Source organism: Diabrotica virgifera, chromosome 3, assembly GCF_917563875.1.
Source record: "Diabrotica virgifera virgifera chromosome 3, PGI_DIABVI_V3a".
Classification (NCBI taxonomy): domain Eukaryota; kingdom Metazoa; phylum Arthropoda; class Insecta; order Coleoptera; family Chrysomelidae; genus Diabrotica; species Diabrotica virgifera.
In genome coordinates this window covers 76,996,183-77,010,588 of record NC_065445.1, presented here as the reverse complement: position 1 = coordinate 77,010,588, position 14,406 = coordinate 76,996,183, and the positions used below count along the sequence as shown (strand labels likewise).

Below are 14,406 nucleotides of genomic sequence, written 5' to 3'. Positions count from 1 at the left end.
GTACTTTTCGGTACACTTTTTTTGGTTTCAACGAACTTCGTATTTTTATATAAGTGTCAATTTGAATATCTTTTAAGTTATATCTTATCGTTATAAGTTTAATATATTTTTAAGTAAGAAGTAGTGTTATATAGTAGCATTATTTAAAAAGACTCATTCTTTTAAACAATGATAATATTGTCGTATTAGAAAAATACAAAGTTTGAGAAATATTTATTAAAAATTTTATTAATAAAATGTATCAAAGTACCTGCTTTATGAAGGCAACATTATCTATTTAAGCTGACCCTGGCTATTCATTATTATTCATTGTGTAGCCAGTAAATACATTATTCAACTATCTTTTCTAAGAAATATATGGCCGGAGCGAACTTACCTATGCCCCTTTTCTGTGGGGTATTAAAATCTGACCGCCGGAGCGAACTAGTATACGCCCAATACAATATTTTGTGGAAGACAATTAACCCTACTTTTGTATGTAAATGTAACAATGTAACAAATAAAGAACGAAACATAATTTATCAGCAATACATTTTGCAAAAAAACATGTTTCAAAAAAATTAGAAGCTACTTTTAATAAAATATTTTTAATATTTAATTACATAAGGTGTTCAAAATTATCTCCTAACAGATTTATGTACGCCTAAAAACGATCATTGAATGAACTACTTACTCTACGGAGCATTTGTAAATTAACACATCGAAATACACTTTGTATTCTATTTTTCATCTCATCCCTTGTTGTTGGAGGTATTTTATAAACTTCATTATTAACGTAACCCCAAAAAAATCAGTCCAGTTTATTAAATTCTGGTGATTTGGGTGGCCACGCTACTGGTCCATTGAAAAATGAAAATATCTCGAAAACTAATAAATTTAGACATAGGGAATGTTATCTAAATATTAAAGTACGGTAATGGTACTTTTCAATAGTGATATAAAATACAGGGTGTTCCATTTAAAATTACTGAGAAAATAATGTACTTGCGTTTTGACTCACCCTGTATTTGATACAAAATTAGCAATATCGACCATTTTTGAAAATTTTGACAATACGTTAAAAAATATGGCATTAATAAACCATTGTTGTTTTGCTTATTTTTATTTATACAAGGAGTTGAACTTGTTACGATTTTCATATAAAATTGGTTATAACTGTGTAAATACCCTGTATAACATAACAAACCTTTATATTTTTGTGATGGAGAAGTTAACAGGATTTCGAATTTAAAATAAAATATAGAGTGTTCCATTTAAAAAAACAAAATTTGGTCTGCCACTGTGTAATCGAACACCCTGTAACATTCTAACTAATTTTGTAATGTGAAGCTCAAAGGTGGCTAAAATTTTTGTTATTAACTTTTATTGCTATCTATACTATAGCGGAGCTATTGAGCTTTACCCTACTAATCAATCACCCTGTAGATAATATCTTCTACAATTACAATAAGATTTACATACTTACCTACTTACTTACTCCGTGGCGTTACAACCCTTCGTGGGTTTTGGCCGAATCGACAACATGCCTCCAGTGTTCTCTGTTTTGAGCAATCTCTATCCAATTCTCCTGCCTATGCAGCTTTCAGATGTCCTGCTATATTACCTCGCCACCGGAGTCGAAGGCGTCCGCGTGGTCTTCTTGCAGTTGGGACTTGTTCCCACACCAGCCTTACTGTTGTTTGGTCAGGAATGTCTTCTGAGGTGTCCTGCCCATTGGAGTCTTTCTGGACTTTATTTCTTTTATGATGTTGACGTCTGGGTAAAGTTCTTCGAAGTCTTTGTTAGTTCTGATCCTATATTTTCGTCCTGACGCTTCATCCAGCGGGTCTCGGTGAATTCGTAACTATTTTAATCCCCCATCCTAATTACAGGCCAACTCGTAACTCTGGCGCGCAGGTAATTCTTCGATAACCCACTAACTACCGGGGAATTAGTAACTTTCATTTTTAAGTAATTGATAATTTAATTGTTGATAATTTAATACCGGTATTCCAGGTATGTACTTGTAAAAATTACTCTCTTTGAAGGTGGTGTAAAAGGTAATCATCATTTATGTATTGTCTCTTGGAAGAGTTACTAGAGAAAATCCAAATAAATTTTGTGAAAATTACTGAAATTCTTGTAACAGATAACAGATTTCGTAATGAGTGCACGTGGGTGTAAGTTAATGGTGGTAAATAATTTTAAATTTCAATAGGGCTTCACCGATCGTCACTTGTTTCGAGCTTCTGTCATATGTTGTATAATCTGTGTTTAATATTAATATACCCGGATTATACGGCATATGACGGAAGCTCGAAACAAATGACTGTGAATGAAAAGCCCTATTAAAGAAAGTGCTAAAAAGTGGAAAACATTTATGGTACTGTTCTGCATCTGGTTGCAAGGCAACCTGTTATAACGACGGAATCATACGGCCTGCTATCATACGGCCCCTATTCTCATTTAAAAAAATCATCGATTGCGTCATCACGACCAGATGGATGACGTCACATGTATACCAAAAAATTAGAATTTAAAAATAAAAATCGACCTATTTCGGGATTTATCTCCAGAGACTCCCATTCTCGAGAAAATGAATTTATTCCAACTCAAACGTCCTCACTGTATTTGTTTATAAGCCAAAAAATTGTTTTTCAACGAGCGTGCAAAAATGTCTACTTTCGCGCACGCATTTTAGTTTAGAAAGTTTCACTTTTCCGCACGCGTGTTACTTTTCCGCACGCGGTTTTTACTTTTACGCACGCGTGTTAATTTAGATATGTTAATATGGCCTTAAAGTAATTATAATACATGGAATAAACTAATATTTAGATATTATTTACTAATTTATTTCAAATATATCTTATTGTGTTCCTGTTTTAAGAGGAAACAGTAGCGATCAACAGGTAGCGAAAACGCGTTACAAGATTGCGGCTGTAATTTTGAATATTTTTTCGAGATATTTGGCACACGCATTCGTAATATAATAAAGAATGGCGGTACAGAGCCCAATTTGAAAAATATATTAATGTGTGGAAATTACTCTTTAATTAAATACAATGTTAAAAAAACGAGCCTGTACCGCCATTAAGAAGAACAAAAAAATACACTTTCTTCAAATAAACTTTTTTATCCGATGCCTAGATTTTGTGTCATTTTGGAACTACTAAATTTTTTTATTTCATTAGTAGTTCCAAAATGACACAAAATCTAGGCATCGGATAAAAAAGTTTATTTGAAGAATTTTTTGTTTTTCTTAATGGCAGTACAGGCTCGTTTTTTTAATATCATATTAAATTACAAAGTAATTTCCACATATTAATATATTTTTCAAATTGGGCTCTGTACCGCCATTCTTTATTATATTACGAATACGTGTGCCAAATATCTCGAAAAAATATTCAAAATTACAGCCACAATCTTGGAACGCGTTTTGGCTACCTGTTGATCGCTACTGTATCACCGCGACAATTCGATGAAATAAAATTATTTTGACATAATATTCGAAAGTCAAATCGGTAGACAATAACAGTCACAATAAGAGTTTTGAATCTCGTCATGGAAACTACGATCGTCGTCATGCTAACTAATTATATTGAAAGTTTGGTTTTGACAACCTTGTCAAAGAATTAATTTGTGTATGTATTTTCATATTAAATTAATTAATTAATTAAGATTTGGTAATTTTTTAAAGACTCTTAGAAAAAATATTGTTCCTAACTCTTGCAGAAAGTCGCTTTTCCGCAACTCGACTGCTTGCCGAACTCCCGCTTCGCGTCGTTCGGCAAACTGCAGTCGCGTGCGGAAAAGAATGACTTTCTGCACTTGTTAGGAAAATAACTATTATAACTTTAAAAACAGTGCTGAGCCCGCTTAGATAATCCGATTTTAATTCTGTAAAATGTATTAGATCGGTAGGGAGCCTCTTTATATGTCAAAAAATTAGCAAACTTCTAAATGGTCTACTTTCTGTTCAGAAAGTTTTTAGAAAAATTTGAACTTTTTTAAAAAAATTTAGATTGCAAAATTATTATGCAAAATCTATCAGGTCGATTTTAATGAAATTTGGTGGAAGATTTAAGTATGTTATAAGGATTTTCTATGCGAATTACGAAGGTTCTAAGTGCATCCAAAGTTGTTGAAAAACACTGAATACAAAGAGGCTTATTTTGCCCCCTTATTTTGTATTTATTGGTATTTTGCAGAAAGGGTAATAATTTAAGACATTTTTAACTAGTCGTATATCATAAAAAATTCAATTATCTTTATTTTAATTCCCTACGACCTTGCTCCAAAATGAATCGTTTTAAAGTTATAAGCAAATGTAGAAAAAAATTAATGTTTTTCGAAATTTTTAAATATTTTAATTTTTTTATTAATGTTCCTGGCATATTTGAGAAGGAGCATAAGTCAATTATTATTATTGAAGTTGTCACCTAACTTTATCTGCAAAAATCCGAATGCCACCTCGCACATCCACAAATAGACGTTTTATACAGATCCGCCCTGGTCTATACATATAATATTTTTTCAATCAAAAGAGATTTCAATTTTTGTTATATCAATGTTGTTTTTATAAGTACATATAATACACAACATGTTTTTAAGCAAACCAAGAACCATTCGCTTACATAATAATAATGCTATATGCCCCGTGTTGGCTTAATCCGTTACTGTTCAAATTTATTTCTTACCTTTTAACCTAACAACTACGTGGGGTATTAGAATTAAACAATGGTTTCGAATTCACCTGTATAAAGTTGCGAGTTGTTCAGGTAATAGAAAAGTTACGAATTGGCCGGTATACATTTTGATTTAAAAAAGTTTGTCATTAAGAGTTACGAGTTGGCGCGTGTCCCATCCAGCACAGGCCCAAAGACCTTTCTTAGAATTTTTATATCTAAAACACGTAGTCTCTCTTCGTTTGCCTTTGTTATCGTCCACGTTTCGCTTCCATACATCACAACAAGTCGTATAATTGTTTTATACACTTGTATCTTCGTATGTCTCATTGGTTATTTGGATTTTATAAGATTTTGGAGGGCAAAAAGACATCTGTTGGCGGCCTGTGTCCTATTGTTTATGTCTTGTGATCCATCGTTGTCTTCAGTTATTGTTGTTCCAAGATACTTAAATTCTCTAACGCGCTCAAAGTTAAAGTCATCAATGGTGATGTTCTGACCGATTCTGTCTCTGCTTTGAATATTGCGGCTCATATACACATATTTCGTCTTAACCCTCGTAAGGCGGTGCTTAGATTCTTACGTAAACAACGGTGCGGGGTGCATTTGCATCCCATCCGTAAATCCATTTTTTTATATGTGAATGTCGGGAAAATTGATTTGAAAGATAAGATTATAGTCCAGGGCGGATCTGTTTTGAGATGGACGTTGAGAGGTGACTCAAATTTTTTTGCAGAAATTGCTTGAAAATAAATCAAATAATAATATTTGAGTTATCCTCCCTCTCAAAAAGGTCCGGAACATTGTTTAAATAATCAAAATGTCAAAAATTAAAGGAAAAATTCGATTTTTTTCTTCGTTTTTTGATTATAACTTTAAAAGTATTCATTTCCGAGAAAAGTTGTACTGACATAAAAGTTGCGTATTTAAATTTCCTATAATATAAAATTGGTTGAAAATTTAAAAAATAGTCACCCTAGTTGCAAAATAGCAATAATTGCGAAAAAAACATACAAAAACAAGTATTCGCATTTTACGTTTTTCAACCATTTATGCTACACTTAGGACCTTCATATTTCACCCAGAAAAATTTTATGATACAGTAAAACAATACTGTAAATTTCTTTAGGATCGGTTTAATAGATTTTGCAAAATATATTTTGCAATCCAGCTTTCGCAAAAAAATTCATTTTTTCAAAATGTTACAGGACTGAAAATAAAGCAGATAGCAAGTTAAATTTTTTTTTGCTTATAGAAGTGTACTGTACCATTCATATGCAATTTTCAAAATTAAAATCGATTAATTACCACGGCGTCAGAAAATTTTTGAAATAAACAATAATTTTTGGTGCTACGCGCAGGACAGCGGTGTTCGATTCACACAAGTTGATTTCGACCAAAATTTCTTCCAATCTTTATCTAATATATTATTTTCTTACACAATATTTTGTTGTATTTTAATATTTTAATTCCACAAAAATCAAACTAATTTTATTATTGTTTGTGAAATATTGTTTAAACAATTGCATGTGTTTAAAAATAATAAACTTTTATTATTTAAGTTAAAATATATGAACAAAGAAAGTTTTTGCTAATAAAAGTGTAATTTCAAAGGATAGAGTATGTGTTTTTATTTTGCAATAAACAAATTTATTTATTTATATCGAAATGTAATAAAAATTAAAATGTATCAATCATTATCAAAGGTCATTGGAATGCCCAATCAGAGCAAACTATCCGCTGTCCTGCGCGTAGCACCAATAATTAATGTTTATTTAAAAAAATTCCTGACGCCGTGGTGTTAATCGATTTTAATTTTCCAAAATTGCGAATGAAAGGTACAGTACACTTCTATAAGCAAAAAAATTTTCAACTTGCTATCTGCTTTATTTTCAGTCCTGTAACATTTTGAAAAAATGAATATTTTTTACGAAAGCTGGATTGCAAAATTTATTTTGCAAAATCTATTTAACCGATCATAATAAAATTTACAGTGTTATTTTATTATGTCATAAGGTTTTTCTGGGTCAAATATGAAGGTCGAAGGTATAGCATAAATGGTTGAAAAACGTAAAATGCCAATACTTGTTTTTGTATGGTTTTTTTCGCAATTATTGCTATTTTGCAACAAGGGTGACTATTTTTTAAATTTTTAACCAATTCTATATTATAGTAAATTTAATTACGCAACTTTTATGTCAGTACAACTTTTCTCTGAAATTTTCTTAAAGTTATAATCAAAAAACGAAGAAAAAAATCGAATTTTTCCTTAATTTTTTGACATTTTGATTATTTAAACAATGTTCCGGACCTTTTTGAGAGAGAGGATAACTCAAATATTATTATTTGATTTATTTTCAAGCAATTTCTGCAAAAAAATTTGAGTCACCTCTCAACGTCCAAATGTACTAATATTTTTACAGATGCGCCCTGGTCTATTAAGACTTATTTATTATACTATGAAACATAATTTTACAAAAAAAGTACTCATTTCTTCTTAAAAACAAAATTATTATCGTTGCGAGACAAACACATGAAATTTTTCACAGAATGAGCAACAAACAGTTTTTACACATAATACAGTTATGCCGGGACTTCCGTTTTTTTTTTCTCATAAGTAACATAAGTAACACCGACCTTGGCCCCTGCTCTGTTAGCTCCAGGTGGAACATCAGAAACGTCAAATTCAGGATTTGAAATTTTCATCATTTGCACCTTACAGCCATTTTTCCAAAAAAGCACGTAAACGCAAAGAGTTTTAAATGCTGTAATGTGTGGAATGCGTTTAGAATTGAATTTAATGCGAATAAAAAAAAGGACAAAAATCAAAAAAATTATTGAAAAAGATAGGTGAGGAAAACGAGGTCTGGGGTGCAGCTGCGCCCCGCACCGCCTTATGAGGGTTAAGTATATTAATTGTATTAAGATACCTCAAGAAAATAGGTATTTGGTATTTGTTGATAAGTTCGCATATTTCAAGTCTGTGCAATGTATACAGGGTGATTGATTAGTGTGAGGAAGCTCAGTAGATCTGTTGTAGTAAAAATTACAAAAAAAAGTTATTAACAAAAATTGTAGGCAGCTGTAAACTCCACGTTTTAAAATTAGTTACAATATTACAGGGTGTTCCGTAAGATGGTGGCAGACCAAACTTATGTTTTTTTAAATGGAACACCCTGTATTTTATTTTAAATTTGAAATTTGCTTCACTTCCACATCACAACAATGTAAAGTTTTATTATGTTATATCGGGTACTTAAAAAGTTATAGCCAATATTACCTGAAAATCGTATTAAGTTTAACTCCCTGTATAATTTAAAAGGAGTATAGGAACATTGATCTATTGCAACCATAGTTTTTTAATAATTGTTAAAAATTATAAAACATAGTCATTTTCATAATATTCGTTAAATCAAATACAGAGTAAGTCAAAATGCAAGTACATTATTTTCTTGGTAATGTTAAATAGAACACCCTGTATTTTATATCATTATCGAAAAGTACTAATATCGTACTTCAAATTTTATGAAGTACTCCCTATACCTAAAGTTATCAGTTTTCTAGATATTTTTATTTTTCCATCAAAGTATTAATTTGGTAGGTGTTTTAGCGTTTAACAATAATTATTGTGAGTTGGCCATGATTGATTTGTCAGAAACTGACAGTTTGACATTATTGTTTATTATCAGTAACGAAATAACGACACACAAAAGAAAACAATTTATTTTAAATAAAATTTATATAAAATAACCGATGGAAAATAAAAAAAAAATAACAACAAAAAAAATAAAAAACAACAGTAATTTTAACTTATCTTACTTAAGTAAGGTGTTCAAAATGACCTCCCAAAACATCTATGCATACTTGAGAGCGGCCATTGAAAGAGTTGCTTACATTACTAAGCATTTGTAAAGAAATATTTTGAAATACAATTCGGATTCTATTTTTCATTATCATCTCTTGTTGTTGGAGGTATTTTATATACTTCGTTCTTAACGTAACCCCAAAAAAATGAGTCCATTTTATTGAACTCTGGTGACCTTGGGGGCCACCTTACCGGTCCATCCCTTCCGATCCATCTTTCACCAAACTTATTATTAAGTTCACCACGTACTAATTCGTTGTGGTGCGCAGGAGCACCGTCATGTAGAAACCACATTTGTTCACGTATATTAAGTGGAACCTCTTCTAATAATATCCGTAACTAATTTACGATAAAATCTAAATAAATCTCACCATTTAAATTATCTTCAAAAAAATATGGTCCTACTACATGGTTACCGACGGTACCTCCCCACACATTTAGAGACCATCTTGTTTGACTATGTGTTACTACGTGGTATGGATTACTTGTTGAATAGCAGTGAAAGTTATGCCTATTAACAGAACCGTTTCGATGGAATGTAGCTTCATCACCAAATAGGACATAATCAAAAAAATCTCTCTGCTCATTAATTTTTTCTAAGGCCCATTCACAAAATGCTATTCGTTTCTGAAAATTATCATTATTTAATTCTTGGTGCTTTTGAATATGATAAGGGTGCATCTTGTTTTTAGATAGAATGTTTTGAACAGAGTAGTAACTAAGTTCTTGTTCATTGGAAATACTCCTTATACTTGTGTGTGGGTTTTCTGTAACTGCCATCAACACACTCATTTCGTTTTCCTCTGTCACACTAGTTTTTGTTCGTTCATGTTTTTCATAATTCACTGAACCAGTGCGGTTAAATCGATCTTTCAATTTTTCAAATGTATCTTGTCGAGGTTGCCGCCTATCTGGAAACCGTTCTTGATAAATTCTAGCTGATAGTAATGAATTTTTATTGCATTTCCCAAAATCCAGATCATATCTACCATTTCATGAGTAGTAAAATTCATTATTGCTAATTTAAATTGAATTAATTACTGAATTACTAAATAATAATTGTTGCTAATTTACGGTGTACCCCAATACTAAATTAATAAACAATAATGTCAAACTGTCAGTTTCTGACAAATCAATCATGGCCAACTCACAATAATTATTGGTAAACGTTAAAATATCTGCCAAATTAATACTTTGATGGAAAAATAAAAATATCTAGAAAACTGGTAACTTTAGGTATAGGGAGTACTTCATAAAATTTGAAGTACGATATTAGTACTTTTCGATAGTGGTATAAAATACAGGGTGTTCTATTTAAAATTACCAAGAAAAAAATGTACTTGCATTTTGACTTACCCTGTATTTGATTTAACGAATATTATGAAAACGAATATGTTTTATAATTTTTAGCAATTATTAAATAACTATGGCTGCAATAGATCAATGTTCCTATGCTCTTTTTTAATTATACAGGGAGTTAAACTTGATACGATTTTCAGGTAATATTGGTTATAACTTTTTAAATACCCGATATAACATAATAAAACTTTACATTGTTGTGATGTGGAAGTGAAGGAGATTTCAAATTTAAAATAAAATACAGGGTGTTCCATTTAAAAAAACATAAGTTTGGTCTGCCACCATCATATGGAACACCCTGTACGATTGTAGCTAATTTTAAAATGTGGAGTTTGAAGCTGCCTACAATTTTTGCCAATAACTTTTTTTTGCAATTTTTACTATAACAGATATACTGAGCTTCCTCACACTAATAAATCACCCTGTATATCAATTATTTTATTTTTTAGTCATACTTCAGGAATAACGTTACTAGCACTTCCAGCAGAAGTCTACAGCTTTGGAGCAAATTATTGGCTCTGTGTCATATGTCTTTACATAGTACCTGTAATAACTGTGTACGTTTTCCTTCCAGTATTTTACAAACTGCAGCTAACAAGTACGTACGAATATTTAGGAATACGATTCGATAAGAAAACAAGAAAGCTGGCATCTGTATTATTCACTATTTCTGTCTTTTGCTTAGTACCTATTGCCACATATATTCCAGCTATGGCGTTTTCATCTGGTAAGTACTTATGAAGTTCTTAACTTAAATTCCACAAAGACTATTTATACCAGTACTCCAGAGAAATAAGGCAAAAATATACCATGTTCGGGACACTTGAGCAGCCAGGTTGCAAATGGGTTTTTTGGGTACTATATACCTAATACATTATACATACAAAAATGCCCGTCACAGTTCGGACGAGAAATTTAGTTATTAACAAATAAGTGTCAAAAATGGCAGTTTTATCGTTTAAATCGCTACGGGCAAAAATAGGGTAATTAAATATCTTATTGATACTATTATCCTCGTAGTAGATGAGCCAAGGTTTAAAATGGCAGTTTTTGAATTTCAGTTCGATCATTTGTTGCTTCATAAATTGCAAAATAAGACTAAAATTTCGAAAATAAAAAAATTGCTATAACTTTTGTGAAAATGACCTTAAGACTTTCATATTGCACGAAAAGTTGAGACAAATAGTCCATATAATGCAGAAAAATTTTTAAGACGATTCGTCAATTAGTTTAAATTTTATTCAATTTGTTTATCCCAATGAGCTTTTTTTGGCAATAATATTGTTCAGAAAATAGTAATGTAATAGCAATTCTGTGAAAACCACAAGAAAGAAGAAAGTCATGATTTCAAAGTATTTAAAAAAAATCATTAAAAAGTAATTTTTTTCATTCCGAAAACATTTTACTATAGTAGGGTCATTTTTAGTTCATAATCAATTTGAATAACTTTGTTAATATTGACTGTAGATTAAAACTACTTTAGGATTTGAAAAGCTGGTATTTTTATACGAATTTTCAAAAAACAGTTTTTACCTAGGTTAATTACAGTCAAAGTTAGCCACTTTGTTTATTTAATTGACAGCTACTTTGTTTATAACAATTAAGCAACACAACTAGCGCCATTTCGAAGTTGAAGGTATATAGTTTATGTGTAAAAGTTTGAGTAAACTTTAAACTTCAACAGAGTTGTTAATAGAGCTTTAAAAATAACGTTCTAACGAAATCGATTTGTGGTCGGTGGAAATAAATTATTAAAATCCGTGCACTCAAAAAATGAAACTGATTCTTCAAACATATGCTGCGATTAATATCTCCAGAGCTTGGTGATGGATTTTGATCATAATTTTCTTAAATTGTATGTACTTGTAGTTTTGTAGAGTACGTTATGTACGTAAATCCCCACCTAACATTTCAAAATGTTAGGGGGAGTTCCCCTTATTACTCAGGGATATGAAAAATAGATTACGACCGATTCTAAGACCTACCGAATATACATGTATAATTTCATAAAAATCGGTCAAGCGGTCTCGGAGGAGTATGACAACTAACAGTGACAGGAGAATTTTATAGATGTAAATATATAGATGGGTATTACCAAATAGGGGTTGATCATGGAAATGTGTAAATTAAGGGTTGTATGTATTTTTTATTTCTACATCATATAAAATTAAGATAGACAATTTTGTCCAAAAAAATAAAAAAAATGTCAGGGGGGCAACCCCCTTATAACTTATGGATATGAAAAATAGATTGAAACCTATTCTCAGTCCCACAGGATACACTTGTAAAATTTCATAAAAATCGGCCAAGCCGTTTCGGAGTAGTATGGTAACTAACACTGTTACAGGAGAATTTTATGTATATTGAAGTAACTGTGAATTAAATAATAAAAGTGGCTAACTTTGACCGTAATTAACATAGGCGAAAAGTTTTTTTTAACATTTGTGTAAAAATACCAGCTTTTGAAATTCCAAGGTAAATTTACTCTACAGTCAATATTAACAAAGGTATTCAAATTGATTTCAAGCCAAAAATGACTCTACTTTAGTAAAATGTTTTCGTAGTGACAAAAATTACTTTTTAATGATTTTCTTCAATAATTTAAAAACAAGACTATTGTTCTTTCATGTGGTTTTCACAGAATTTCTATATAATTATTATTTTCTGAACAATAACATTACAAAAAAAGTTCTTTGGGATAAACAATTTGAATAAAATTGAAACTAATTGACGAATCGTCTTATAATTTTTTGTGCAGTATATGGACTCTTTGACTCAACTTTTTGTGAAATATAAAAGTCGTAAGGTCACTTTCGCGAAAGTTATAGCAAATTTTTTATTTTCGAAATTTTAGTTTTATTTTGCAATTTTCGAAACAACAAATGATCGGACCAAAATTAAAAAGCTGCCGTTTTAAACATTGGCTCATCTACTAAAAGGAGAATACTATAAATAAGATATTTAATTATCCTATTTTTACCTGTAGCGATTTAAACGAAAAAACTGTCATTTTTGACCCTTATTTGTTAATAACTAAAATTCTCGTCCGAACTGTGACGGGCATTTTTGTATGTATAATGTATTAGGTATATAGTACCCAAAAAACCCATTTGCAACCTGGCTGCTCAAGTGTCCCGACAAAAACCTTATTTCCCTGGAGTACAGGGCATTTATTACTAAAATCATCGTAATAAATCGATTTTTAAATACAGCGCCTAGAGACTTGCAACGTTTTACGTTGTGAAAAAAAGTCTACAATAGAAAAATGGATGAAAATGTATAATTGTATTTTAAATTGCATCCAAATGTCAAAATAAGCATATTAAGGGCCAAATTTTGTTGATCGGGGGTCTTTGGTATCGCTGAACACGACTACGCCATCAGAACCGACCCCCGGGGCACCTGGTAAAAAGGGCTAGGACAGTTCAAGCTATTTTTCCCATGTAAAGTCCCATAAGAAATCACTAAGGTCCATTCTGCTCATTTTTGTCTCATTTTGCGCAAAGCTGACTGGACGCTGACTCGACCTGACTACAGGCTGACTCGACCTGACTAAACGCCGACTCACCGCTGACTCCGACTTAGCGTCGAGTCAGGTCGAGTCAGCGTCGATTCAGCTTTGCGCAAAATGAGACAAAAATGAGCAGAATGGACCTTAGCGATTTCTTTTAGGATTTTATATGGGAAAATAGCTAGAACTGTCCTAGCCCTTTTACTTGGTACCCAGGGTCACTGCTAAAGCACGTCATCTGGACGTTCGAGGCTTATCGGCACTAAATGCATGCAAACAGATTAATTACAGGTTTTTGGAGTACCTGAAAACGAATAGGTACTCCATTAGAACGGACCTCCGGAGCACCTGGTGCCCATTATCATTGCTATGATATGTCATCTTCTGAAGTTTCGAAGGTTTTTGGCATTAAATTGATAGTTACGCCACTGATTTAGTGCAGAAAAGCTTCGAAACTCCAGAAGATGACGTTCTTTAGCAGTGACCGTGTACACTAGATGCTCCAGGAGTTAGTTCTGATGCCGTATTCGTGGTCAGCAACCCCAAAAACCCCTTATTTTTTTGTATGCACCAGGTGCTCCAGATAATGGGCACCAGGTGCTCCAGGGGACGGTTCTAATGGAGTACCTACTCGTGTTCAGGTACTCCAAAAACCTCCAAGTAATCTGCATGAATTTAGTGCCGATAAGCCTCGAACGTCCAGATGACGTGCTTTAGAAGTGACCCTGGGTACCAAGTAAAAGGGCTAGGACAGATCTAGCTATTTTTCCATGTAAAATCCCATAGGAAATCACTAAGGTCCATTCTGCTCATTATTGTCTCATTTTGCGCAAAGCTGACTGGACGCTGACTCGACCTGACTACAGGCTGACTCGACCTGACTAAACGCCGACTCACCGCTGACTCCAACTCAGCGTCGAGTCAGGTCGAGTCAGCGTCGAGTCATCTTTGCGCAAAATGAGACAAAATTGAGCAGAATGGACCTTAGCGATTTCTTATAGGATTTT

General features: G+C 32.1%; 1 protein-coding gene across 1 annotated transcript in view; it reads left to right on the top strand.

The window, feature by feature from the left end:
* LOC126881157 (sodium-coupled monocarboxylate transporter 1-like) overlaps window positions 1-14,406 on the top strand; it is a 91,903-nt gene that overhangs the window by 25,640 nt on the left and 51,857 nt on the right. The window contains exon 3 of the mRNA XM_050645234.1: window positions 10,338-10,615. Within this exon, the coding sequence (XP_050501191.1) occupies window positions 10,338-10,615 (278 nt within the window). The remainder of the gene's footprint in view (window positions 1-10,337; window positions 10,616-14,406) is intronic.